The 26,035-nt window shown below is 44.2% G+C and overlaps 1 protein-coding gene across 2 annotated transcripts in view; it reads left to right on the forward strand.

Moving 5' to 3' along the window:
* The first annotated feature begins 1,334 nt into the window (after window positions 1-1,334).
* The window catches only part of SHC4 (SHC adaptor protein 4), a 130,362-nt gene continuing 105,661 nt past the window's right edge, over window positions 1,335-26,035 (forward strand). Inside the window, exon 1 of one of the 2 annotated variants that reach the window (XM_059913335.1) lies at window positions 1,335-2,278. In XM_059913335.1, the coding sequence (XP_059769318.1) occupies window positions 1,694-2,278 (585 nt within the window). In that variant the 5' untranslated portion in view covers window positions 1,335-1,693. The remainder of the gene's footprint in view (window positions 2,279-26,035) is intronic. The other variant, XM_059913336.1, reaches the window with a different exon arrangement.

The following is a 26,035-nucleotide window of genomic DNA, read 5'->3' on the forward strand; positions in this document are numbered from 1 at the left end:
TGTTTGGATCTCAAGGGAACTCAGGCCACCAAAGTCATAAATACACATGAGCCTAATGCAGCCTTGTGGGCACAAAGACAGTGAAGGTGGCATCCCTGATTCCCGTGGCTGCCAGTTTGTTTTAATTTTTGGATTAATGTTCAGTTTCAGATGCAAGAGCCTTGGCCCACCGAGAAATGTAACCTTCAGCCGAGATTTTCTTGTCTCTTCTGATATGTGATTTCACATCCCCTCAGTGCTTCAGCAGTTTCCCCTTCTCCATTCCTAAAGGAACCTGCATTTCCCTTTCTCAGCTCCCTTCCTGGCTTCCTGTGTGCTAAGCCTCTTGCAGTTGTCATCATGTCTTCAGAATGCATTTGATAGGTACAGGAAGTTGCACCAGACGGGAGATGGAACCAGCAATCAATAAAAAAAGAACTATGTTTCTAAGAAAAATGCATCACGTCTCCCCACAGGGGTTGTGTACCATATGTCCTAATATCCGTGGAACAATGGGTCTAATTTTTAGCTCTTCTGCTTGGCTTTTCCGGCCATCTCAACAAAAAAGAAAATGGACCTTTTAACCTGCTGCCCAGCTTGCAGATGATTTACACTAAAGATTGCCTTTCCCTTTAACCCTTTCCTCAGATATCACAAAATAAAATCTCTCCTTTCTCTCCCTCCAGCTTTATTTCTCCTGGCTACTAGTTTAGTATATTTATGGTGCATGAGTCATCAAGCTGCCGCCTGATTGGATAAAAACCAAGCACCCCTGAGACCATCAGTCAATTACAGCTATTCTCAGCTTCATTCACTGATTTATTAGCTTGCACACCCAGAGAGAAATTCATTCAGCGAAGTTCATTCATAAAAATTTCAACACTCTGCGTATCATCCTGCACATCTCAGCCTTCTGTTGCGGATAGGCTCCTGAAAGAAGCTCTGAGGGGAGTCGGGGAGGGAGGGAAGCTCGGAGCCAGGGTGGGCAGGCTGGGAGGGGACCTGAGGAACACGGAGGGATCACAAGTCCCTGAAATAATGCGGAGCAGCGCCTGTCACTAGCACTCCTGGCTTGTGGCCCAGAAGGGATGCATGACAAGATCTTCCTGGAGAGGGCAGCCATCAGAAGAAACGAACCCAGGCACAAGGGCCTTTGGCCCACATATACATTTTCTTTTCTCCTTTTATTAAAAATGAGCAATCACTGGAACAAGTAAAGGGTTAATGAGCCAGACATTGCCCCGCCCTGTGGGAACCGGAGGGAGCAGGTTTGAAAGTTCCTGTGTGCAGAAGGGGAGGCTGGGGGGTAGGGGGCGTTAAATATTTCTGCAAGGCTCCCGCACCGCCAGCGATGCGGCGGGACCGGCTGGCCGGGCGCGCGGCCCCGTTCCCTGCCTAAGAGTTGGCCGTGAGCGGTTGCCGCCGCCGCCGCCGCGAGGCTGGGTCCAGGCTTTCCCAACAAGGAATCCAAGGCGAGAACAGCGGGTGCCGCCGCTGGGCCGGGGAGGGACCGAGATCAGCTGGGAAGGCGTTTTGCCCTGGGCTGTTACCCTCGAGGACCCGGAGCCGAGGCGGGCGAGGGCGAGAACGGAGTTGGAGAGGTGGCTGCCGCCAAGTTGCACGGGGCGTTGAGGCGTTTGCTTTCCGCACTGTTTATGTAGCAGACGACGAGGCGATTTATGCAACAGGATCCTGCTTCAGCACTGCCAAGGCTATGCGAGAACGCGGTCCGGACAGCCTGGCAGGACTCGTGCTGTATGTAGGACTCTTCAGGCACCCCGGGATGCTGCACAGGGCCAAGTATAGCCGCTTTCGGAACGAGTCCATCACGTCCTTGGACGAAGGCAGCCCCGGAGGCTCGGCGGGGAACAAGGGCTCGCCGCAACCTCCCTACCCCGCCCTGGCACCTCACCTGCCGGCTGAAGATGCCACCTTGGCGTCCCAGGAGAGCCCCACCCCACTGTGCACCTTGATCCCTCGCATGGCCAGCGTAAAGCTGGCCAACCCAGCCACCTTGCTGAGTCTGAAAAACTTTTGCTTGGGTACCAAAGAGGTACCTCGACTCAAGCTCCAGGAAAGCCAAGACCCGGCTCCCAGCAGCCCTGCTTCCCCTGAAACCAGTCTGAATAGGGCCGTGCCAGCACCTCCGCCTCAGCGGGACGCCCTGGGGCACAGGGCGACCTCTTTAACTCCTGATGCCTGCCCCCTTCCCGGCCCTGGGGAGCCAACCCCCGGGAGCAGGCAGGACAAGCACTTTCTGCAGCACCTGTTGGGGATGGGCATGAACTACTATGTGAGGGTAAGTCCATTTTCCTCTCTGCACTCCTTCTACAAGGGGCACCTTCTCTGCTTTCTGAAAGGGGCTGCACATCACCTGGCCAGGTTCCAGGTTTGGATAAGACATTGTGTAGCTGGAGGGAGGGGAGGAGGGAGGCTGAGCTTATAGGTTTCCCTACAGATATCTGGCCTGTATTGGAGTCACACAACTTTTGGCTCAGGGGCATGAACTGGTGCTAACTCATAGGTAGTTGCCAGGTGTAGGGGCAACTTCTCATAGAGACAGCTGAGATGTCCCCACTGGACTGATCATTCTGGCCAAGAAGACTCAAGAATTTCAAATCTAGTTAGTGATTGAGACCCCATAAATTTTACTGGCCATTGTGTTTCAGTAGAGATTTTTGTGCTAGAGGAATACATGGTGTGTAAGCGACTTGTATTATTCCTGAAAATCTAATTCAGCATTTAACAAACACTTCTCAGAACATGGCTGAGCTTCTAGCCTTGTGCTAGGAGCTAGTCTTAGGTCTTCGGTGCACATTTTTTGTCTTTATTGCCTACGCTGTGCCCACTGGTCCTTGCCCGTGAGCTATGTGCAAAATCAAGGTCTTTACTGGCCTTGCATCTGCCCTTTTCCATTCCGGATCTGGGTAAAAGGAGAATAGAAGATTTGACCCCCGCCCTTCTAGAGCTCACGTTTCAATCGGGGAGACCAACAAACGCATGTGAAATAATAAGAGGACAACATTTAGCAATAGATAGCTGGTGTGAGAATGCTGAGGGAATTCAGAAAAAGGGAAAGGTTGTTGTGGTCTGGGATTCATTCATATGGGAAACCTTCAGGAGAGGGTGCACCTTGGAAGAGCTATCAGATTTTTATTGGCAGAAAGGGGGAGACTCCTGGCAGGGCAAGAATATGAGCAAAGTCCAAATGGCAGGTATCACTGTGGTAGCTGCAGGGGAGCACGACACTGGGCTTCACTGGAGAAGAGAGGGGATGCTGGAGGGTAGTGGGTGATAGAGAGTATGGCTGGCACATAGTTGATGCTCAAACAAATTTGAGTCGAATAAAGACAAATACAGATCTCGGGTAGCTTGGGGAGGAGGGAGCAGCTGACCAAAGCTCTTAATGCCATATAGGGAGTTTGTAAACACTCTGATTCATAAACAGAAACCAGCATAGGTTTGTAGGCCAACTATAACTTGATGAAAGTGGTTTCAAAAAGATCAGTCTGTGAATTTATTTTAGATGGACTGAAGCAGGGAAAAATTAGAGATTTGGAGGCCGATAAGAAAGATACTCTGGGAGTTTAGGCACCAGGGGATGGGAACGTGGATTAATGTGAAGATGAGAGAAAGGAGATGAATGTAAGAGCCTCTGTGAGGAGCCTCAACAGTCTTGGGTGACTGAGCAGATCACTTCAGATCATAATACACATAACAGAATGGTGACCATTTATTAAGCAGTGGGTAGATTTCTGAGTGTGTTATTGCTATTTATAGAGGTTGTGGATGATTATTGATAAAGGAGTTGTGAGGAATGAAAAATATCTTCAGATGTAAGCCTCAGAATTGGATTGGTGATGTCAGTGATAGAAACAGAATGAGTAGGGAAGGGGGTCATGCTAAGTTTGCTTTCGACATGTTATGTTTAAAGTGATGATATCTGAGTGGTACTAATTTGTGGGTAGCAGTCGTATAAGACCAGCACTCAGGTGAGAAGTCTGATCTGAAAGTAGACATTTGAGAGAGAGCCCAATAACTGTATCACACACAGGCAGTTAAGATCTCAAAGAAGGCCAAATAATGAACACTGGAAGGGTTACAGTGAGAGCAGGCTAGGGCAGCCTAGGTGAATTGATAACAAAAATCTCCAAGGAAGATAAATTTATGAGACACTGAGCTCTTGCCCTCCCTCACAGTGACACAGCTCAAAATGGAAATAGTTACATGTATCTACTAAAAGTTCGTGGGCAGTTCTCATTGGTCAAGCTTAGGCATCTGCCAGGCTCTAATGGAAAAATGTCACTCTCCAAACCCATACTTGGCACCTGCCTTCCCATCACCTAGACATCCTCTACCATCTGCCTTGCCTTTCCTTCCCTCTTGTACTTCCTTCCACCTCCCCACACCCACACACCTGTACAATTTTAAATGTGAAAGAGTTGCTGTGTGACCTCCATTTTCCTTAGGGAGTGTCGCCACTGGCATTTTAGATGTTTAACGAGGATGCTGACTGTCTTTTCCTGGCAATGATGACTGACCCCAGGAAAAGTGCTGACCCCATGATCCACGTGAATCATACTATGTTGCCAATAGACAGTGACGTGACACCAGTTAACACCTCTTTTAGGAAGTCAAAATACATGGAAAAGCCTACTTCATTAATTTTTATAAAACCCTACTTTGAAAGATGGAAGGAACTCAGAAGTTATCAAGTTCAGTGCCTCTGTGAGGAAACTGAAGGCCAGAGAAGTGATTTTTTTTTAAGGCCACATAGGTGAGTCAAAAGGAGAGTTAGCACTAGAACCCAATTGCCCCGTGTGCCAGTCTTTGCTCTTTTCACCACAGGTTTTCATGCTGGTTGAGATCCTTCTCAGAATTCTCTTAGGTGTGATGTGAACCAATTTTAAAAGACGAAATGCCAACCTATTAATTTACAGTGAAAAATATTGTGCCAAGTAAACCAAAATTGTGATCCCATCTGTAGGAAAATGCACATAGAAAGATTTAAATCAAAGGTTTCTTGGTGATGATGGAAGCAGAGCAGAGAAGCGAGAGAGACATTCTTTTTTAAAAAATTTATTTTATAAAGGTAACACTTGTTTATAACATTATATGTTTCATGTGTACAACATTATATTTCTACTTCTGTATACACTACAGTGTGCTCACACCAAAAGTTTAGTTTCCATCCATCACCATACAGTTGACCCCTTTACCCATTTCGCCGCCTGCCCCCCCCCCGATAACCTGTACTCTGTTCTCTGTATCTACATGTGTTGCTTTGTTTATTTTTGTTTGTTTGTGTTTTATATTCCACATATGAATGAAATCATATGGTATTTGCCTCCTCTGTCTGACTTATTTCACTTAGCATAATACTCTTAAAGTCCATCCACATTGCTGCAAATGGCAAGATTTCTTTCTTTTTTATGGCTAATATTCCAGTGTGTGTGTGTGTGTGTGTGTGTGTGTGTGTGTATATATATATATATATATGTGCCACATCTTCTTTATCCACTCATCCGTTGTTGGGCACTGAGGTTGCTTCCATACCTTGGCTAATATAAACAATGCTGTGATGAACATCGCGGTGCATATATCTTTTTGAGTTAGTGTTTTGAATTCTTTGGATAAATACCCAGAAGTGATGTTTCTAGATCGTATAGTAGTTCTATTTTAAAATTTTTTAGGAACTTCCATACTGTTCTCCATAGTGGCTGTACCAATTTACATTCCCACCAACATTGTTTGAGGGTTCCCTTTTCTCCACACCCTCTCCAGCATTTACTGTTGGTAGATTTTTTGATGATGGCCATTCTGACTGGTATGAGGTGATAGAGATATTCTTGATGGCTAGTGGACATAGGGGCAACTCTTTTAGGCAAAAGGCAGCCACATATTCTACTCTCTTATCCACATCATGTGACTGCTCCTCTCTTTGCCCAAATTTATTTTATTCATTCTCTCATCTATTGAAAAAATATGTACTGTGAACCAATTATGTGACAGGAACTGTTCCAGGCCTTGGGCATACATCAGTGAATTAAGAGACCAGGTCTAAGCCCTCATGGAACTTACATTCCAGTGAGGGAAGTTGAGCCATGATTGAATAAACAAGTAAATATAATATGTCACATGTAATAAGTGCTAGGGAGCAATAAAGCAGGGGAAGTAAGAAAGGCAGTTATTGGGTAGAGATGGAGGATACTGTATTCTTCCTGGGTAAAAATGGCATAGTTAGAGCTACTTTTAAGTTTGTCTTGCATCTTTTATCTTCACATTAGGGACTTTATTTGCTATCTACTCTAAGTTAGAGTTGACTTTGGATTAAATATGCTTTTAAAAAGGACTCTTCTTTTGGTCTTATGATGTAGAATCAATTTTACAGCTGAGAATACTTGATGAATCCTGAGCACCTATTTTTGAGTAACTTTCTTTTAAGCTCAGAACTTGAATCCCCTGAAGGTCTCTCAAGGAAGGTGGGCTAGCAAACCATTCTTTGAGAGATACCAAGTTAGAAATGGACAGCCAGACTGGGTCTGGGCAAAGTAGTGAGGTGGGTGAAGTCTGTTAAATGTAGCCAAATGGTGACATTTGTTCCCACCATAAGATTAAGTTTCATTTCTTTATGAGATCTTCCCAAGTCACTTCATCTAGCAACAAACATTCATGTGGAGGTCTCCCAGGTGCCCAACGTGGTCTGTGCATGGTGAGCGTGGAAAATATACAACATGACCAGTGCTCGCGTGTCTAAAATGAGAGGACTGGTCTGTATGGCCTTTAAGGTGCCCCCATCACCAGCATTTTTCTTCTTCTTCCAGTTTTATTGAGATATAATTGACATACAGCACTGTATAAGTTAAAGGTGTACAGTGTCATTATCTGACTTACATACATCATGAAATGATCACCACAGTAAGTTTAGTGACCATCCATCACCTCACATAGATACAAAATAAAAGAAAAAGAAAGAAATACTTTTTCCTTGTGATGAGAAGTCGTAGGATTTACTCTCTTAACCACTTTCATACATAATGTACCATCACCAGCATTTAAAGGCACTAAGGCTCCTTTCTCCACATGGGAGGTATTTAAATGTTAGTTTCCTTTCCCACATCCAGTCCATAGATTGCCTACAGATTAATTCAAAGACTAAATAAAGTAGAGGCAAAGAAACTAACCTGGATAGAACTGCCACAGGTAAGCACGGTAGTTCTCACAATAACCCTCTGAGGAAGGCTCTTTTCTCCAGGTGAGGGCACAAAGACCCCAAGAGTTTGTCGTCTACCCTACACTTTACACCTTACGTAAGTAGCAGGCTGAGAATTCAAATCCAGGTTTGTCTCACTCCAGTGCTTGTCTTCTTCCCACCCTCTCCCCTTACCTCTGAGCAAGTCAGGCAGTCCTGCAGGTTCGTAAATAGAGTAGCACAGATGAAGGACCACGCTGGGCAGGAGAGCTTTATTATAGGACCAACCCATAGAATTTGTCCGCTTGCATTCATTTGCATGATTTCAGTCTCCTCACTTCAGCCTCACCCAGCCCAACCGTTTCCCCAGACGGTATTAGTGTCCTAGGGCTGTTGTAACAAGTATCACAAACTGAGTGACTTATAACCAGAGGCATTTATTCTCTCTCAGTTCTGGAGGCTAGAAGTCTGAAATCAAGCTATCGGGAGGACCATGATCTCTCTGAAGGCTCTCAGAGAGGATCCTTCATTGCCTCTTCTAGCTTCTGGGGGCTGCTAGCAATCCTTGGCATTCCTTGGCTTATAGATGCATGGCTCCAGTCTCCGCCTTCATCTTCACATGGCTTTCTCTCCTGTGTGTCCAAGGACACTGGTCATTAAATTAGGGCTCACACTACTCCATTATGACTTCATCTTAACTTGATTATATCTGCAAAGGCTCAGCTTTCAAATAAGGCCACATTCATAGGTTCTGGGGGTTAAGACTTCACCTTATCCTTTTGAGCAATGCAATTCAACCCTTAACAGTCCCCAAGAACATTTACTGCAATGTGTTTGTCCACAGAGACTTTCTTGGGTATTGGGCTCATCAGCTTTGTGTGCAAATATGATCTTTTTTACTTCCTTTGTAAATCTCACGGTATAGTCTCACCATCCTGAAGCTGTAGACTAGTATTGTCTACTGTCTATTGTCTATACTAGATGTGGTCGACGGTACTACAATGTTCTGTCTGCCCCAAGTGTCTTTTCTGCAGGAGAGCACTGGTCTAGGAATTATGAGATCTGGGTTAAAGTAATGGCTCTGACACTAGCCAGCTGTGTGACCTGGGGTGAGTCATTTCACCTCCTCATTTTCTCATATTTAAAACAAGAGTTTGAATAGAATGCTGCCTAAAATCCTGAGACCCCAGGTCTCCTTTCCCACTGGTCTGAAATCTCCTTCAATTAGGATCTCTTTTCTGAAGGAAATAACTTTTCACATCTTTGTCTTAATAGAGAAGAGATGGAATGTCCTTAGCACCCTCTTACTAACACTGAGCTGGCTTCACCAGTAAAGCAGAAACATTGCACTGGCATGGGTGCAGGTGGTCAAAATTTTAAGAGAGATGGTGAGATAGGAGTCACATGGAACAGCATCCAAGTGTGGGATTCCAGGGAGGAGCGGAGGACGGACAGGTCCATGGGGAAGGCCAGGGTGAATGCTGGTGGCCGGCACTCTGGGACCGTGGCCTAGCTCACGTGGTCTAGCTGGCCGGGTCCTGCTGGGGCTTGGTGTCCAATCTGAGGTCTGTAGGAGCAGCAGGAGTTAACCCTTCTCTGTTCTCTCTGGACAAAAGTGATAAGAGAAAAAGGCCCTGCCACACACATAGACAGTCTGGTAACTCTAACCTTGAAAGAGGAAGATTTCTAACCCTGGGAAACCCTTGAAGAAACTGTCCCATGGTTTATGCAAAATAAAGGCAGACCTTGATGGTGTGGATCAGGTGCCCACAGCTAATGGAGGTGCTTTCTGCCTCTGCTAATTTCCCTTTTCTCAAAGTTATTGGTGGTTAAAAGAGACGTGATACGGGTGGGAGGAAATAATTCCAGCTAAAACTGACAATTTGGCATGGAGGGTATTATATTTCCTTCCTGTTTCTTTCTTGAAGTAGATGAAGAAGTAGATTCTTCTAGAACTTAGGAAAATCCTGGTAGATGTGACCTGTTGTTCCTATTCACTTTAAACTCTCACACATCCCTTGATCTGACCAGTCCTTGACCACCCCTGACCACTAGAACATTAATTGGAATACAGAGTTTCAGAGATCACCAGGTCCAAAACCTTCATTTTGCAGTTGAGGAAAGAGGCTCAGAGATGTGAAGTGACTTGCCCCAAGCCACACAGCAACTTAGTGGTGGAGCCCAGACAAGAGCTCCCAGTTCTGTCTACAACACTCTTTTTTTTTTCTATTGAAGTATATTTGATTTATAATGTCGTGTTAGTTTCAGGTGTACAGCACAGTGATTCAGTTATACATACATATATATATATATGTGTGTGTGTGTATATATATATATACATATATATATATATGTATAACTGATATATATATTCTTTTTCAAATTCTTTTCCCTTATAGGTTATTACAAAATATTGAGTATAGTTCTCTGTGCTATACAGTAAGTCCTTGTTGGTTATCTCTTTTATATATTGCAGTGTGTATGTCCAACACTCTATTTTCTGCCCCTATCTTGCTTCACCTTCCCTCACTCCCCAGAGTAAATGCGCTATGTCAAACATGTCTACTTGATTGAAATGTTTAGTGTATGTGTTTTTTTAAACACCAGAATAAAAACTTTTTTCTAATAGGAAAACTATTTTTATAAAGCAGTGAGAAGGAAAAAGAGAACAAGGAAGAGTGGCAAGGAGGCCAAAGTGCAGTGGCTTTGCCAGTTTTACCCTTTTGTTTATGGAGGTCCCTGTGGGTGGCAACGTGTCCACGTTGGACCAGGACTTGTACAACATGCATGGACTGGCCCCGTTTCATTCATCTTCTGAAACCCTTTGGGGTCATTTCCCTAATGTGGCTTTTCCTCTCACTTCCATTTTCATATTACTTTAAAGCCAATACCATGTCATCACATGGGTTGGATTGAACCAACCCTGTTTCCCAATGTGACAGTCCCATCACAAGGAGAGTGATCTAAATGACACACACAGCTCACAGGGCAAGGCCATTTCACAGTTTCTTCCCCAGAGCAGGAGTATGAGGTAGCTGGGGTCTCTTATCCTCTCCTAAGAGATACAAGCTTTGGATCTCAAGGAGGTCTGGTCAGATTTGCAATGAAGTATTAAGATCACGGTGACCAAAAGATGCAGGCCTCAATGCTGCATGCAAATAGCTGCTACATGAAAAGATTGCATCTGAAACAGGAGAGTTTTGTGAAGGGGTATTTGGAAACGTCAAGAGGCCTCAAGGAGCTGGATTTTTGAAAACATTTGTTGGGAGCATCATATGAAAATTTATTGATAGCATAGCAATGATGATAAAGAAGTATAAATTTGCAACCATTAGCTCGGGTGTACAAGGGATGTCATTAAAATATATATGTATTTAAAATCACACGAAATCCAACACCAAGCCCTCTCTTGTTTGTTTGACAATACTTTCAATTTTGATCACTATTTGTCCCCCAGTCTCAGGATCACGTAATGAATCAAGGGGCTTATTTTGCACCCCTAAATGGGGGAAAGGTCTCTGAGCTTCAGTTCGTTGTTTATCGATGGTCCCCTAAAGGCAGGAGCACCCCTGCATCTAGACCTCCCCTTGTCCACTAGGATGTTTACTCATTCTGGGAGCCCCTTGTGAGAATCCAGCCTCTCTAGCTCCCCCTCCAGCCGTTCCCCTCCAGAGGCCTTTTACTTCCCTGGAGCCTGACCAGGATGCAGGTTAGGGGTCTGTAATGCTTAGAGGCCCACCAATATCAACCACCCATCGCCTTCCCATTTATGCCCCTGAAGAACAGGGATGACAGATGGCGAAAGCAAGTTCATGGGAAATCCAGAAGCAACCAGCAACCAAAAGGGTGTGATTGTGGGAAGACACAGCACAAGGGCAGGGAGGAGAGGGCAGACATTTAAGGCTAAGGAAGGATGGAATGAAGTTGAAGGAGCTGCTCCCATTTGTCAGGGTTAGACACTGGCAGCCAAGGATTCTGAAGGAAAATGAGGCCGAAGGCAGTTCTTGGGAGGAATTGGAAATCTTGTTGCCCGTGGGAGGTTCATGGGATTGAGAGAGGGAGGGAGAGAGGGAAAAGAATGCAGAGTACAGGCAGTGCCTACCCAGAAAAGAATCTGGAACACAGAGGTCATAAACCAACAGTTTAGCGATATATTTTGTTTGGCCAAATTAGAAAAAAAAAAAATTTCTCTGGATTAGTGCCAACGTTTAAAAACGAAGACATTCCACATAAAACTCTGGATTTCTGGCTTCTTAGAAGAGCTGGCAGCACCAGGCTGACCACATTGTCAACAGATGACCAGAGCTGGGGCCTGAGCCACGGTCCCACCCAGTTTCACTCACTTACATCACCTGTCTGCCCCCCGAAGGTGGCTGAGTTTGCATACCCACCTGTAACGTTATCTTTCATTTTCCAATTCAGAATACCTGGGAGAGAAGCTGAGAATGGCTTCTTCGTGGGCAAAATAGCAGGGCTTCTTTCTTTTATGCAGGGCATGGGACAGAGTACTGGGAATGGGTGAGACCCAGGAGACCGGGATCTGGCTTTCTCAACTCAGAGATCCTCTTCCCATCCTAACAAAGCTGCAGAGTTTTCAAGAGTGGTGGAGCTCCAGGACTAGTACAGGCTGTCCCTATTTTGTGAAGATGTGTCAGGCAAAGTTGGTTTGTATATCAGTTCTTTGTTACAAAGAATTTTCCCAGAGAAAGAATGTTAAAGGTTGATAAAGTTTTCTCATCTGGCTAGGGAGAGGATTAGATGAAGTTGTATACGTACAAAGCTTAGCGCAGAGCTTGTCACGTGGTAAGTCCCAGGTGGAGGGAGGAGAATGAACTTTCAGAGGTCTAGGTGTGCCTCTGGACAAAAGAAATCTGAAATAGACTAACTTTGATTTTGGTGTTTTACCATCTCCCTTTGGCATCTTTTCTCCCAGCCAGCAGTGCCACCCCCATGGAACTTTCATCCCTAAGCCTTCCCTACGGTGCTCACCAGGGCAGGCCTGCCCTCTTCTCTAAAGTTGCCTAGTATTCCTTTACTAGTCAGCATTCCTCTTCCCTCAGTGCAGCAGAGGGAAAAGCATTTGCTTTTGGAAAATATTTATGACTTCATCGCATCTTCATTGTAGTATTTCCCAAAGTTTGCCAGGAGCCAACTAGATCAGTCAAAAATACTTGCTAAAAGTGCAGATTCTCTGCCCCCCTGTCCCCATTCTGAACTTGCTGGATCTGAATCTCTGAGGCTGGGGCCCTGAAACCTGCATGTTAAACAAGCTTCCTATGCACAGATTTTCTGATGCACAGAAAATTTGGGAACCTCTGCTGAGTCCAGTTAGTACGGTAGTTCTCAGCCAGGGATGATTTTGCCACTCAGGGGACATTTGGCAACACCTGGAGACATTTTTAGTGGTCATAACGGGGGAGGGGGAGGAGGCGCTACTGGTCTTTAGAGACTAGAGGCCAGGGATGGGGGCTAAACACACTACAGTGCACGGGAGATCCCCCCCAACGCAGAATTCTCAGGCCCGACCTGTCAACAGCACTGAGGCTGAGAAACCCTGAGTCAGAGGGATGAAGCACATAAACCTGGGCTGTGCATTAGGAGGTAATTGTGACTAAAAGAATCAACACCTGCTTCAGCATTGAACTTGTAAAAATCTAACCTAACGTAGTTCTGATTTCCTCAGGCTTTCTCCTTTACCCTCTCTTAAATCCACAGAGTCTCTAAAATTACAGTTCACTCTCTTACCTCCACCCAAGCAATACTCCTCTGGCTTCCATATCAGGATCTCAGATGGTGGGAATGAGAGTGGGAGAGCGGGGGGGGGGCCTACGTTGTTATGACTCAGCTGTACATCAGGTATGTCCACATTGGCAGCAGATTCGACCTTAACTCAGGTGTGCTCTGGGCTAAATGGCATTTATAGGCTAAGTTGGTATCCTAACCAGGGTATCCTACCATTACTTGTACCTTCATTTCTATAGGGAAATGCCTTCAGGGTTTTAACAGCTAACTTACAAGTAGATTTTAAGAACCGAGCCTGTCTTGGATTGGAAACTTCCTCTAGTTAGAGGGAAGGAAGTGCCAGAAAGCAAGCAACTTGAGCAAAAAGTCTGTATGCTGTAAATGTAACCCCAGAAATTAGATTTTTCCCCTCAGTGTCATCAGAGAATAATTTATATGAATCATTCACTGGGATATGGTGAATGTATAATTCATTTTTTTTTTTACCTAGTGCCAACTCCAGGTCCTTGAAAGACATTGTCCCTCCCTGTCCTCTGTTCTCAGTATGGCTCTTTTTTTTTTTTTAAACATCTTTATTGGCGTATAATTGCTTTACAATGGTGTGTTGGTTTCTGCTTTATAACAAAGTGAATCAGCTATACATACACATACATCCTCATATCTCCTCCCTCTTGCATCTCCCTCCCACCCTCCTTATCCCACCCCACTAGGTGGACACAAAGCACCGAGCTGATCTCCCTGTGCTACAGCAGGGCTCTTTTAACCCTGGACTCAGGATTCAGACTGATTCATTGACTACAAAGTTCTGTTTCATAGTGAGTTAAGTGATCCGAGGTCACAGGGCTCATGAGCGGTCAAGCAAGGGCTACAATTCAGGTCTCCCGACTCCCAAGTCAGGGCTCTTTTCACTACCTTTTGTGAATAAGATGTAACCTTGCATGAGGAGGTTACAGTATGAAAGAAGAGCAAAGGTGTCCACACAAGTTCCTGTAATATAAGGCAGGGCATAATAGATGACACCAAAGTGACACGAGTAAAATGTGTGGGAGTGCAGGGAGGAAAGGGGACTCCTTTGAGGTGATCATAGAAGGTTTCATGAAGGACGAGGCATCGTAACTGAGTCTTGAGAAATGGGTGGAGTTTCCATAGGCAGAGATGGAGGAAGAGCATTATAGGCAAAGAACATGACAGGGGTGAAGGCATGGAGGCAGGAAAGTGGAGGATGTGTTTGGAGAATAGAGAGTACTTGGATCCGGTTAGACAGTGCGTTAGGTATATGCTGGAGATCAGAGCATGGGCTGGTGCTATAACAAATTTGTATAGTATCTGAAAAGTTGGGTTTTCCAACAGGAAACCATTGAAAGTCTTTTGAATGGGGGAATGACAAACTCGGAGGTATGTTTTAGAAAGATTATATGGGCTGCAGTGCTCAGAGAGGACCCAAAAGGAGGGAGGTTGAAGAAAGGAAGCCCAGGTGAGAAGCGGGCTGGGAACAAAGGCAGTGCCAATAGAAACAAGAAAAGATGTGAGACCCACTTGGTGAGGAAGGGCGGAGGCCAGAAGGGTTTGGGCGTCAGGGGTGAATTCCATTTCACATGTGCTGCTTTCAAGGTGACCTCAAAGCATCCAGGTGGAACTCTCCAGAAGAAAATAGAACGGTTAGGACTAAGGAGAAATTATTTTTGTTGCTGTTGGCATCAAGGCCCAGGGAATGGACAAGGCTACCGAAGGGAGAGTGTAGAGCAGCGGGTAGAAGAGGGTTTTGGGGATGCCACATTGAAGTATTCTGTGGAGGGGGAGGAAGAACAGGCCTTGGTGACAGAACTAGCAGCATGCAGAGCAGGATGGAGAGAGGACAGGGTCATCTAGGGAGAAGGAGGAGAGAGTTTCGGGGAGAGAGAGGTTGAATGAAAGAGTGTCAAGCCCATGGAGGATTCAAGGAAGATGAGAACTGAGAAAGAGCCATGGTCTGTCCTTTCATCTTCTTACTCCCCCTCTCCACTAAGGTATTCAGATTCAACTGTTGCAAACCAAGCACAGCGTTGAATGCCCCACCCTCCCACTCTCTCCCCTTGCCCTCTCAGTGAGTGGCATCTCCCACTTGTCCAAGTCAGGACTACTCACTCTGTCATACTCCACACAGCCTGCAATGATCAAGTCCGGTCAACTCCACCTTTAGGACGCTTCTCATGCACATCCATTTTTCTCCACCTCCACTGCAGTTTCTAAGGTGGAGACTACAGTAGGCAGCATTTTCAGACTCAATGATCAGCCTCTGACGGAACCGTTTTATGAGACACACTTTGCGAAACTCTACTGTTGTAGCTTTCAGTTGAAACTAGGAGATGAATAATCATAATATAAGGTGGGAAATGATATACACCTACAGAAAATAGTCAGATACATCAGTGTACTGAACTCTTAGAGGCAGAGACAACTTCTAGCTGGGTGGTCAGGGAAGGCTCCCAGGGGAGATGGCATTTGAGATGGTCCCTAAGGTTGGATAGAAGTCTAACCACAGGGACTATTTTTTATTTTCTGAATTTCTGAGGCAAGCTTAAACATCCTGATGTACCTCAGCATCAGTTTTTAAAAATTTATTTATTTATTTATTTATTTTTGGCTGTGTTGGGTCTTCGTTTCTGTGCAAGGGCTTTCTCTAGTTGTGGCGAGCGGGGGCCACTCTTCATCGCGGTGTGCGGGCCTCTCACTGTCGCGGCCTCTCTTGTTGCGGAGCACAGGCTCCAGACGCGCAGGCTCAGCAGTTGTGGCTCACGGACCCAGTTGCTTCGCGGCATGTGGGATCTTCCCAGACCAGGGCTCGAACCTGTGTCCCCTGCATTGGCAGGCAGACTCTCAACCACTGTGCCACCAGGGAAGCCCCACAGGGACTATTTTTAAAAAGGTTACTCCAGATGAGGGGATGTAGATAAGGAAATATAGGTTATATATAAGAAAGAGTACTGATTTCAGGTTGGCTAGAGTAGAGGCTGCTTGGGAAAAACCAGTAGATAGTAAACTGAGATTTGAGCCAGATTATTATTATTTGAGCAGGCCTTAAATATCAGGCTAAGGAGTTTAGAGGTTGAAGCAGAGGCATGAGGGAGGATTCATTTGTGCTAGAGAAGGGAGTGACTGGAGGTGGGGAAGCCCTTTCAAAGTTTATTACAGCAATAATCAAGGTGAGAAGTGTCTATATTAGGGTCTTGATAGAGGGAGTGAAATAAAGAAACACTGGTAGAGACATTGTGGAAGAAAAATTTGAAGAGGGCAGAGAAGGAGGGCAGATTCCAATCCAACCTGCCTGAGGTTTTGAGGTAAAAGGCTTGGGGTGGGATGGGAGGACATGCCGGTAAAAGACACGGAGGATGACAGGAGGAGAAGCAGAGTTGAGAGGGAAGGTAACAGGTTCAGCTGCCGACACGTGAAGCTTGAAGTTGCTGAGAGTTATCTAGACGAGAGGGAGGTGTCCTGCAGGTGGGCAGAGTTGGGGAGAGCATCAAGCCTGGTGTGCGCTATGTGAGTCAAGCCAAGCAATTGGGCATCCTTATCTGACAATTGTCCCAGTAAGGCAGAGAGAGTTTAGGTGATTTTTGAGAGTGGTAAAGAATGGAGGGTTTCTTAATGTTATATAGTAGAAGGCCCCTTCTCTGATGAAATGTTTCATGTATACTTTTGACTCAAGTTAAAATTATATACAACCTAGTGGCAAGACAGGAATAAAGACACAGACCTACTAGAGAATGGACTTGAGGATATGGGGAGGGGGAAGGGTAAGATGTGACAAAGTGAGAGAGTGGCATGGACATATATACACTACCAAACGTAAAATAGATAGCTAGTGGGAAGCAGCCACTTAGCACAGGGAGATCAGCTTGGTGCTTTGTGACCACCTAGAGGGGTGGGATAGGGAGGATGGGAGGGAGGGAGACGCAAGAAGGAAGAGGTACGGGAACATATGTATATGTATAACTGATTCACTTTGTTATAAAGCAGAAATGAGCACACCATTGTAAAGCAATTATACTCCAATAAAGATGTTAAAAAAAATTATATAAATGTGCTTTTGTGTTGTAGAGTCAAGGCCTTTTCTCTCAGTTTTATACATACAATGATTAATATCCCTTTTCATTGTTCTTGCATAAATTCTACTCATAGAATTTATATAGTTCCTCACCTACATTCCTCGTTTCAGTTTTTTTAAAGTGAGGTGAGTTCTCAGAGATATCTTCAGATCAATCTGAGTGCAAAATCAGTTTTATTTAAAAAATCTTTTAGAGTTGTCTTATCCACATCTAATTTAACATTATTATTATCTTTTTAAAATTAATTTATTTTATTTATTTTTATTTTGGCTGTGTTGGGTCTTTGTTGCTGCGTGCGGGCTTTCTCTAGTTGTGATGAGCAGGGGCTACCCTTTGTTGCGGTGCGCGGGCTTCTCATTGCGGTGGCTTCTCTTGTTGTGGAGCACGGGCTCTAGGCGCGCAGGCTTCAGTAGTTGTAGCACATGGGCTTAGTTGCTCCGCGGCATGTGGGATCTTCCCGGAACAGGGCTCAAACCCACGTCGCCTGCATTGGCAGGTGGATTCTTAACTACTGTGCCACCGGGGAAGCCCAACGTTATTTTTAAAAGCATCTTGTCTTCATAAAGTCTTTCTAAAGCTTTTGACTTAATTTTCAGATAAATTATAACCTTTAAAAATCATATTTTATCATTTTGTTTAATATCTACTTAGATGATGTGATTTCAGTAGCAATTACAACTTCCATATGCAGGTATGGCACAAATACAACGGGGTTCTTGGTCAGTCCACAATTCAAATGGTGGCAGCAGAAGATGTGGACATTCCACCTGCTGGCTGCAGCAAGTTAGTTAAGTGGCAACCAGTTAGCAGAGTTTTATTGTAGTATTGTGTGTTAACAGTACAGCAACTTGGTTTGTTGATATGTCTCACATTGCATTTCCAATTTTTGTCATCACATAGAAACGCTTTGTTGCATGGTTGTGTAATCAGTGAGCATGTTGTCCATTCTACTTTTTTTCCTACTAAACTTGACAACAACATCTTGCCCTTGAAGAGCAAACAGCATTTAATGAATTCTGTTGTACTTAGTCTCCAAACGGTTTCCGTTCAGGGAAAAAGATGTATAGAGAGTGTCCGAAGGCAAACTAGGAAATAAAAACCACAGCTAGGAATACAGCAGATATCCTGACTACTCATGCAGAATCCCATTCAAGACCCTGTTTTTAAGAGATGAAACTGAATCAGCAACTGTAAGGGTATCTCTGGGGATGGAAGTTTAAATTTAGAAACTCATCTATGGCCCTAAGCCTTTCCCTTTATAAAGAAAACGAGAAAACACTTGGGGTTTGAGTTCCCCTCACTGTTATCAACATTTTTACCAGCCTGAGACTAAAAAGGCCCTCTTTTTTTTTTCTCTTAATAACATTCTGCATCTTATAGGGTGCCCTTTGCATCTCCATGTAATTTTGTAAACATTAAACAAATAGAATAGGTTTGTTACAAGGGCAGATGTAATTTATTCTCAGTAGCTTTTGTTTGTCACTTGGAAAAAAATACGTTATCTTTCTCAGGTGCAACAACATTAAGTATTAGAAATATGCTCTACCAAAACCCAATTTGGCTTTACATAGCTATTTGTCATACTCAGCAAAATGGATATATTTTAACTCTTCTTTGCCTGGTGCTCGTAGGGATGCAAAGGCTTCCCGGATTGTGGTAAATGAGGTTGTTCTCTCATCTGTATTTTTTAAAGATGGAAAAGTCAGGACTATAATAAGGAAAAAAGAGCTATGAGGACTAACTTTTCTGAGTTCTTTTTGTTTAATCTAATTTTGTTCTTTATTGTATTTTGTGCAATGTCAAAGGTAAAGCATACTCATTTTGGGAAAAATTCAATGCAGAAGGTTAAAGGTGAACACCCCTTCTGTAGGGTAATTGCCACTCTTAAGTTTGTTTTGTATTCTCTCAGACTTTTCCCCTAAGCATTGCATATTTATGTATACACACAGACATACTGTGTCCACACATACTTGTTGACACAGATGAAGATTATACCGGGCACCCTGTTCTGCGTCATGCTTTTTTTGTTGTCTCTGACTGGTAGATCGGGGCACCCTCCTGTGTCAGTACGTGCTCATCCTCAGTGGCAATGTAGTGTCCCAGAGGAGGGGCCATGCTTCTGGTCACTCCTCTATTGAGAGACAATTCCTGGCCCTGAGAGGGAGACCTCTCCTTTCCTGGTCTGTTCGGCTTGCTGTCTTCTGCCCCTCAGCTGCTCTCCTCACCTGCATAGCTGCTTGCCCAAGCCCGGTTCCCCGGGAGGTGTTCCCTTGGGAGACCCAAGGGGATCCTGGTCCTCAGCATAGGGACATGCTCTTCCACTTGTTCTGTAGCTGGGGATGCTGAGATCCATCAAGACAGACCATTTCCCCAAGGAAAGTGAGAGAGACTTAACTAAGATTAGCCACCTTGCAACAACTCACCCCGGTGTGTGGGAGCATGTCTGTCGATGTGAGCGTGTGTGTTGTTTTGGAAAGCAAAACCTGTGGTTTTTGTCTGATGTATTTCTATTAGAGAATAACACCAGAATTAAATAAATTCAGGTGTGCTTTTTTTTTTTAAATTTTTATTAATTTATTTATTTTTGCCTGTGTTGGGTCTTCGTTTCTGTGCGAGGGCTCTCTCTAGTTGCGGCAAGCGGGGGCCACTCTTCATCGCGGTGCGCGGGCCTCTCACTATCGCGGCCTCTCCTGTTGCGGAGCACAGGCTCCAGACGCGCAGGCTCAGTAATTGTGGCCCACGGGCCCAGTCGCTCCGCGGCATGTGGGATCCTCCCAGACCAGGGCTCGAACCCGTGTCCCCTGTATTGGCAGGCAGACTCTCAACCACTGCGCCACCAGGGAAGCCCTCAGGTGTGCCTTTTTTGGCTGGCAATTGGTTCATTCTAGTATACAGACTAACTTATTTAGGGCTAGAAAGGATGATCTCATTTTAGGCTCTTGGCTTCTCTTTCATCAGCTCCAACTTAGCTTCTAGAAGTCAAAACTGGTCCTATGTGACTACTTTTGAACTGATGAGAGAAGGTGTGGACTTGGGGGCGATATCCCTGGGCAGGCAGGATCCTCTCCCTCCTGGCCACTGACCCGAGTGGCTTTGCTGGGGACTGCCGCGAGGCCTGGCACTTCAGCCAGGAACAGAACCTGTGGGGTGAGATGGAGGAGAACCCTGGACCAGAGGCTCAAGTATTTTTATGCTGGTTTTCTTTTGGTCTTCTGAAAGGGTGTTAAAGATGCTATTCAGGCTAAATGAAGAGATACTTGGAAAAAGTTTTTGATTTGAAAATAAAATGTCTTGGAAGTACTGAAAGTTTGAAATAAATGCTTAAAACTTTCAGAGTAGCTCTAACTGTACATCCACCCCTATCTCCAACTCCCCATGATGCACATCACGGGTAGACAGTTCATGCGAGCTTACACACGCCTGGCTGCATAATGCTGGACGCTCCGGACCTGTCTGAGTTATTTCAAGTATCTCTTCTCAATCCCTTCACATACAGAGATGAGTTTAAAAAATATGTCAACCCATCTGGAGTAGCTCTAAGCTGTTCACTCAAAAACAAAGAAACCCTTCTTCAACAGCAGATCTTAAATTCTTTATCTTTTCTGACAAACAGTAATAGGTTGCAAAGTTCTGTGAAAATAAAAGGCTAAGACTTCAAGCGCCACATCACTGTGCCTGGCCCAGTGATAGGAATGCTTTGTGGAGGGAATATTCAGAATGTACTGCACAGAGAGAGGGCAAAAAAGAGGGGAGAGGGCCATGCAGCAAACCCCAGCATGACACAAGCGAAAGAGATTCTGGCCTGGGGTGTGTGGTGAATTTGCAAATCTCCCTTCAGAAAACGTAAGAATCGGATTTGCTAACTAGGCTATCAGCTATGAAGAGAAGGAGGAAGAGGAGGAGGAGAGGAAAGGGAGAGGAGAAGGAAGCGGAAGGATGAGGTGGGACGTGAACATTGCTGTGGGAGGCCCCTGGGTCCTGGCAAGGAGTGAGTATTGATCCTGGAGGCCTCCAGGAAGAGTAATGTGCATACTCACGGGTGATATATTTATTTCTGATTTATACCCTGCTGACTTCCAGAAAGGTTTTGAGGTGGCTCACCTGCTAGTGAGCTAATGCTTCCTACGCACACTGAGCAACCCTGAAAAATGAGAGGGCAGAAACTCTGTGAGTCATCACCCAACTGTCTAAGTGAGCTAAGAGTGGGGCTGTTTTTCTGAATGGGGTGCCCACAGATGCTGTCAGCACCACTGGTAGGAATCCTGATAAGTCAAGGCTCATTTAGTTGGCATCACCAGGAAATCATTGAACTTTTCAGATAACTGAAGTTTCTCCCTTTAGAAGTCAGTCTTCTAGAACTTAAAATATTTTATATGGAGACCTCTGTCTAATGAAGATTATATGCTTTTTTCTCTTCAGAGATGCTTGATAGCTGATTGAAAAAAATTCTTGAGAGGGAGATGCCAGACTTTTTTCTCTAGATCTAAGTTTTATTTTTTTTTATAACAGTTTTATTGAGATGTAATTCACATACCATAAAATTTACTCTTTAAGTGTACAATTCAATGCTTTTTCGTATATTCTCAGAACTATGCAACCATAACCACTATCTGGCTTTAGAACATTTTTATCACTCCAGAAAGAATCTACGTACCCATTAGGAGTCACTCCCCATCACATCTTCCAGCAGCTGGTAGCTGCTGGTCTACTTTCTGTCTCTATGTAATTTGCCTGTTCTGGAAATTTCATATAAATGGCACCATATAACATGTGTCCCTTTGTGTCTGGCTTCTTTCACTTAGCATAATATCTTCAAGGTTCATCCATGTTGTAGCTTGTATCAGTACTTCATTCCTTTTTTATGCCTGAATATATTCCATTGTATGGATATACCACATTTTGTTGATCCATTCATTAGTTGACAGACATTTGGGCTCTTTCCACTTTTTGGTTTTTATGACTAATGCTGCGATGAGCATTCATGTATAAATTTTTTTAAATTAATTAATTATTTATTTATGGCTGTGTTGGGTCTTCGTTTCTGTGTGAGGGCTTTCTCTAGTTGCGGCAAGCGGGGGCCACTCTTCATCGCGATGCGCGGGCCTCTCACTGTCGCGGCCTCTCTTGTTGTGGAGCACAGGCTCCAGACGCGCAGGCTCAGCAATTGTGGCTCACGGGCCCAGCTGCTCCACAGCATGTGGGATCTTCCCGGACCAGGGATCGAACTCGTGTCCCCTGCATTGGCAGGCAGACTCTCAACCACTGCGCCACCAGGGAAGCCCATGTATAAATTTTTGTGTAGACATGTGTTTTCAACTTTCTTGGGTCTATATCAGTGAGTGGACACAGATTGGAATGTAACCTCACTATTCTTCTGGTGGAAATGGAGTCTTCATTCTAATAATCGTGGTGCTATGCTGGGACCCAGGGCCTCAGAAGCTAATGAGTGTGGTGGGTTAGTTGTCCTGAACTCCAAGTCCCCAGATGGCTGAGCTTTTTAAGTTTATATGTCTATTTTTTACAATTTTTCAGATTTCTTTACTCAATCACCTATCACTCTTTGCTTTTGATAGTGAGCCTGCCTCCAGGGGAACCCAAAACTTCAATGTGGGTTTCTGAGCTCCCAAGAGGGCCACCTTTTATGTCTGTATCTAAATCAAGAGTAAATGGGCTCTGAGAATGTAGGGACCATGGAGCAGATTCAAATCTAATTTCAAAACCTGCAGCTCTGTCCAGCCATTTCCCAGCTTGGAGGACAGCCACCCCAACCTATCCACAGATTTGTAATTATAAGATTTAAATGTTGTTTGTTGTAAGCCACTACGTTTTGGAGTGGCTTGTTAACAACATTAATGAGACAATAGCTGACAAATATAGCTACTGTGAAGTCATTAAAAATCATATTTTTGAAGTTTTTTTTGATAATTTGAGACAAAGGTTATATTATAATGCTAAACTGAAATTATGGTATAATTATGAAATTATTATATAATTGAATTTATGAGATAATGCTAACTGGAAAACTCAGGATAGAAAGTTACTTTAAAAATGACATTAAAGTATATTTTTTATATATACATTGCCCAAAGGAATAGAATTAAAGTATACCAACATGTCAATAATGACCATTTCTGGTTGGTATAATTATGCTCAATTTTAGCTTTTTTATTTTCTGCTGTGAAATAGGAGCTCAATTAATATTGGCTAAATAAAAAGTTGAATAAATAAATTTCCACATATTCAAAAAAAAGAGTAAATAGGTTCTGAGTGAAGGACTGAGGTGCTTTCCTAAGAGAAAAACACAAGCATAAGCTTTAAAGTGTATGTAAAGCATAAGTTTTAAAGTGTTAACTTTAAAAAATCGCTTTGGGCATTTACTTCTGTATTCTCAGCCACGTTCAGGACATTTAAAGTTGTCAAGGATGAGACTTCCATTTAAGGTGTTACTGTAAAGGCTCTGCTTTTGGGTGATAGGGATTAAAATGTTACCTTTGCTCGTATGTAGGAAAATCTATGTAGGAACAACTGAACTGATTCTAGTCCTGGACCTTTTCACAGAGCTCTCATTCGGTAGGAAGGGAGCCACAGAGGAGCCCTGAGTCGTCAGCTGCCATCTGCAAAGCACAGGTTAAAAGGCCTCTGTATCACTTTGGATTAACTTATCACAAAGGCTCAAATAACTGGAGTTTAAACAAAACAGAGATTTACTTTTTTGCTCATGTGAAAAAAATCCATAAGTAGGTAGACCAGGGCTACATAGTGGTTCTATAGTCATTAGTAACCCAGGCTCCTTCCATCTTTGTTTGTCCATCTTTTTTTTTTTTTAATTAATTAATTTATTTATTTTTGGCTGCGTTGGGTCTTCGTTGCTGCGCAATGGGCTTTCCCTAGTTGTGGCGAGCGGGGCCTACTCATCGTGGTAGCTTCTCTTGTTGTGGAGCACGGGCTCTAGGCACGCGGGCTTCAGTACTTGTGGCTCGCGGGCTCTAGAGCACAGGCTCAGTAGTTGTGGCGCACGGGCTTAGTTGCTCCATGGCATGTGGGATCTTCCCGGACCAGGGCTCAAACCCGTGTCCCCTGCGTTGGCAGGCAGATTCTCAACCACTGTGCCACCAGGGAAGTCCCTGTTTGTCCATCTTTAACACACGGCTTCCATCCTCAGACTCACTCATTGCAATATGGCCGTGGGAGCAGCCCCCATCATGTCCGTTTTCCAGGAAGCAGGAAGAAGGAAGGGTAAGGACAAAACCGGTGCGCCCCCTGGCTGAGTTGGCCCCTTTTAAGTAGTTTTCTTGAAGTCCTACCCAATGACATTCTCTTACATCTCATTGGCCTCCTGGCTTCAAGGGAAGCTGGGAAATGGTAGTTTTTAAGCTAGATACATTGAGGGTCCTGTTAGTATGGAAGAAAGAAAGAAAGGAAAAAAAACGGGGGAGGAAGATATAAGCAGGTAACCCAGAGTCTGTGCCCTGGCCTCCTAGGAACTCATGGTTTAGGATGGACAAGACAAAGGCAGGTCATCACATAGTGCTACACACAGAGCTGTGCAGAACTTTACAGCTGCCCGTCCCTGGATCACTTCAAAGTGTGTAGGTGTAGATTGTTGAGAAGGATGGTTTTTGGTAATGGTTGAATTGTCTATCTCAGTTCTTCAGTGGGAGGACCAGAGGACTTTCTGGAGGATATGGGATTTCAGAAGGATGTTAAAGGAAACGATGGCATGAACAGAGATCCTTTTCAGGTGTTTTGGTAATGGCTGGTCTAGAGCCATCTGTGTGGTGTTACCTACTCTTCTTGGTTTCTATTTGTGTCCTCAGTGGGTGCTGTTTCATGAGGTGTCCAGGACAATGGTTGGAGGTTTGGAGTATAGTTAGCTGCTGGGGAAGGAAAGAAGCTTTGTGATTTCCATGAGAATCTCAAACCTGAACTAAACTCACATTATTAGCTATTATTGATTGACCTCTCCCTCCCTCTTACCTTCTGTTCCTTTTTTTTTAAAATTAATTATTTATTTATTTATTTATTTATTTATTTATTTTTGGCTGTGTTGGGTCTTTGCTTCTGTGGGAGGGCTTCCTCTAGTTGCGGCAAGCGGGGGCCACTCTTCATCGCGGTGCGTGGGCCTCTCACTATCGCGGCCTCTCTCGTTGCGGAGCACAGGCTCCAGACGCACAGGCTCAGTAGTTGTGGCTCACGGGCCTAGTTTCTCCGCGGCACGTGGGATCTTCCCAGACCAGGGCTCGAACCCGTGTCCCCTGCATTAGCAGGCAGATTCTCAATCACTGCGCCACCAGGGAAGCCCTGTTCCCTTTTTTTTGATTAGTTACAATGAACTATATATTCTTGTAGAAAGTCATTACTTAATTTAATAACCGATGGTACTAATGAGCCACCTCATGCTAATGGACTTTAAAGGAAAGTATAGATCTTCCTGCTCTCTTTTCTTTCTCCTCAGCTAAAAATTCTGGGTTTTTTTTTTTTAAGTACAAGCTATAAAATAAGCAAACTGAATCTGAGAGTCTATTTGAGTTGCTTTCTGAAGGTGTCACTTTAAGAAGTCTAAAGGCATTATTTGAGTTTGATTCACAGATTTATGTTAGAATTCATTGGGAACTTGATGTCTATGATCGTGAACAGATCAGCAAATGTATGTACTTGTTTAGAGTTTTGTGACCTTGTTCAAGTCACTTAAATAAGGGGTTGGGGAAAAATAGTCTTTTCCAATGCAAAAGTTTTATGAGTCTAGGGTTTTGTTTTATTTTGGTTTTTTTTTCAAACATTGACTCGATCCAATCACAATGCTCCTGTGATTTAATTCCGAAGCAACCCTGTGGTTGCTGAAGTGGTAGGATCTGGCTGCTGTCCACCATTAATGGCGTTTCCACTTAGACGAATTTAGGCTTGGTCTTGACTATTTAAAAGAATATTTAAGAATCTCCAAATAATATCCAGACATTTGAAAAGGGCGAATGTTTCTTCCAACTTTGAAAGCTGTTTAATTTGGGTACTTGGGAGACTTTGACTCATTTAAAGAAGT

Source organism: Balaenoptera ricei, chromosome 2 (genome assembly GCF_028023285.1).
Source record: "Balaenoptera ricei isolate mBalRic1 chromosome 2, mBalRic1.hap2, whole genome shotgun sequence".
In the NCBI taxonomy this organism is placed as follows: Eukaryota; Metazoa; Chordata; class Mammalia; order Artiodactyla; family Balaenopteridae; genus Balaenoptera; species Balaenoptera ricei.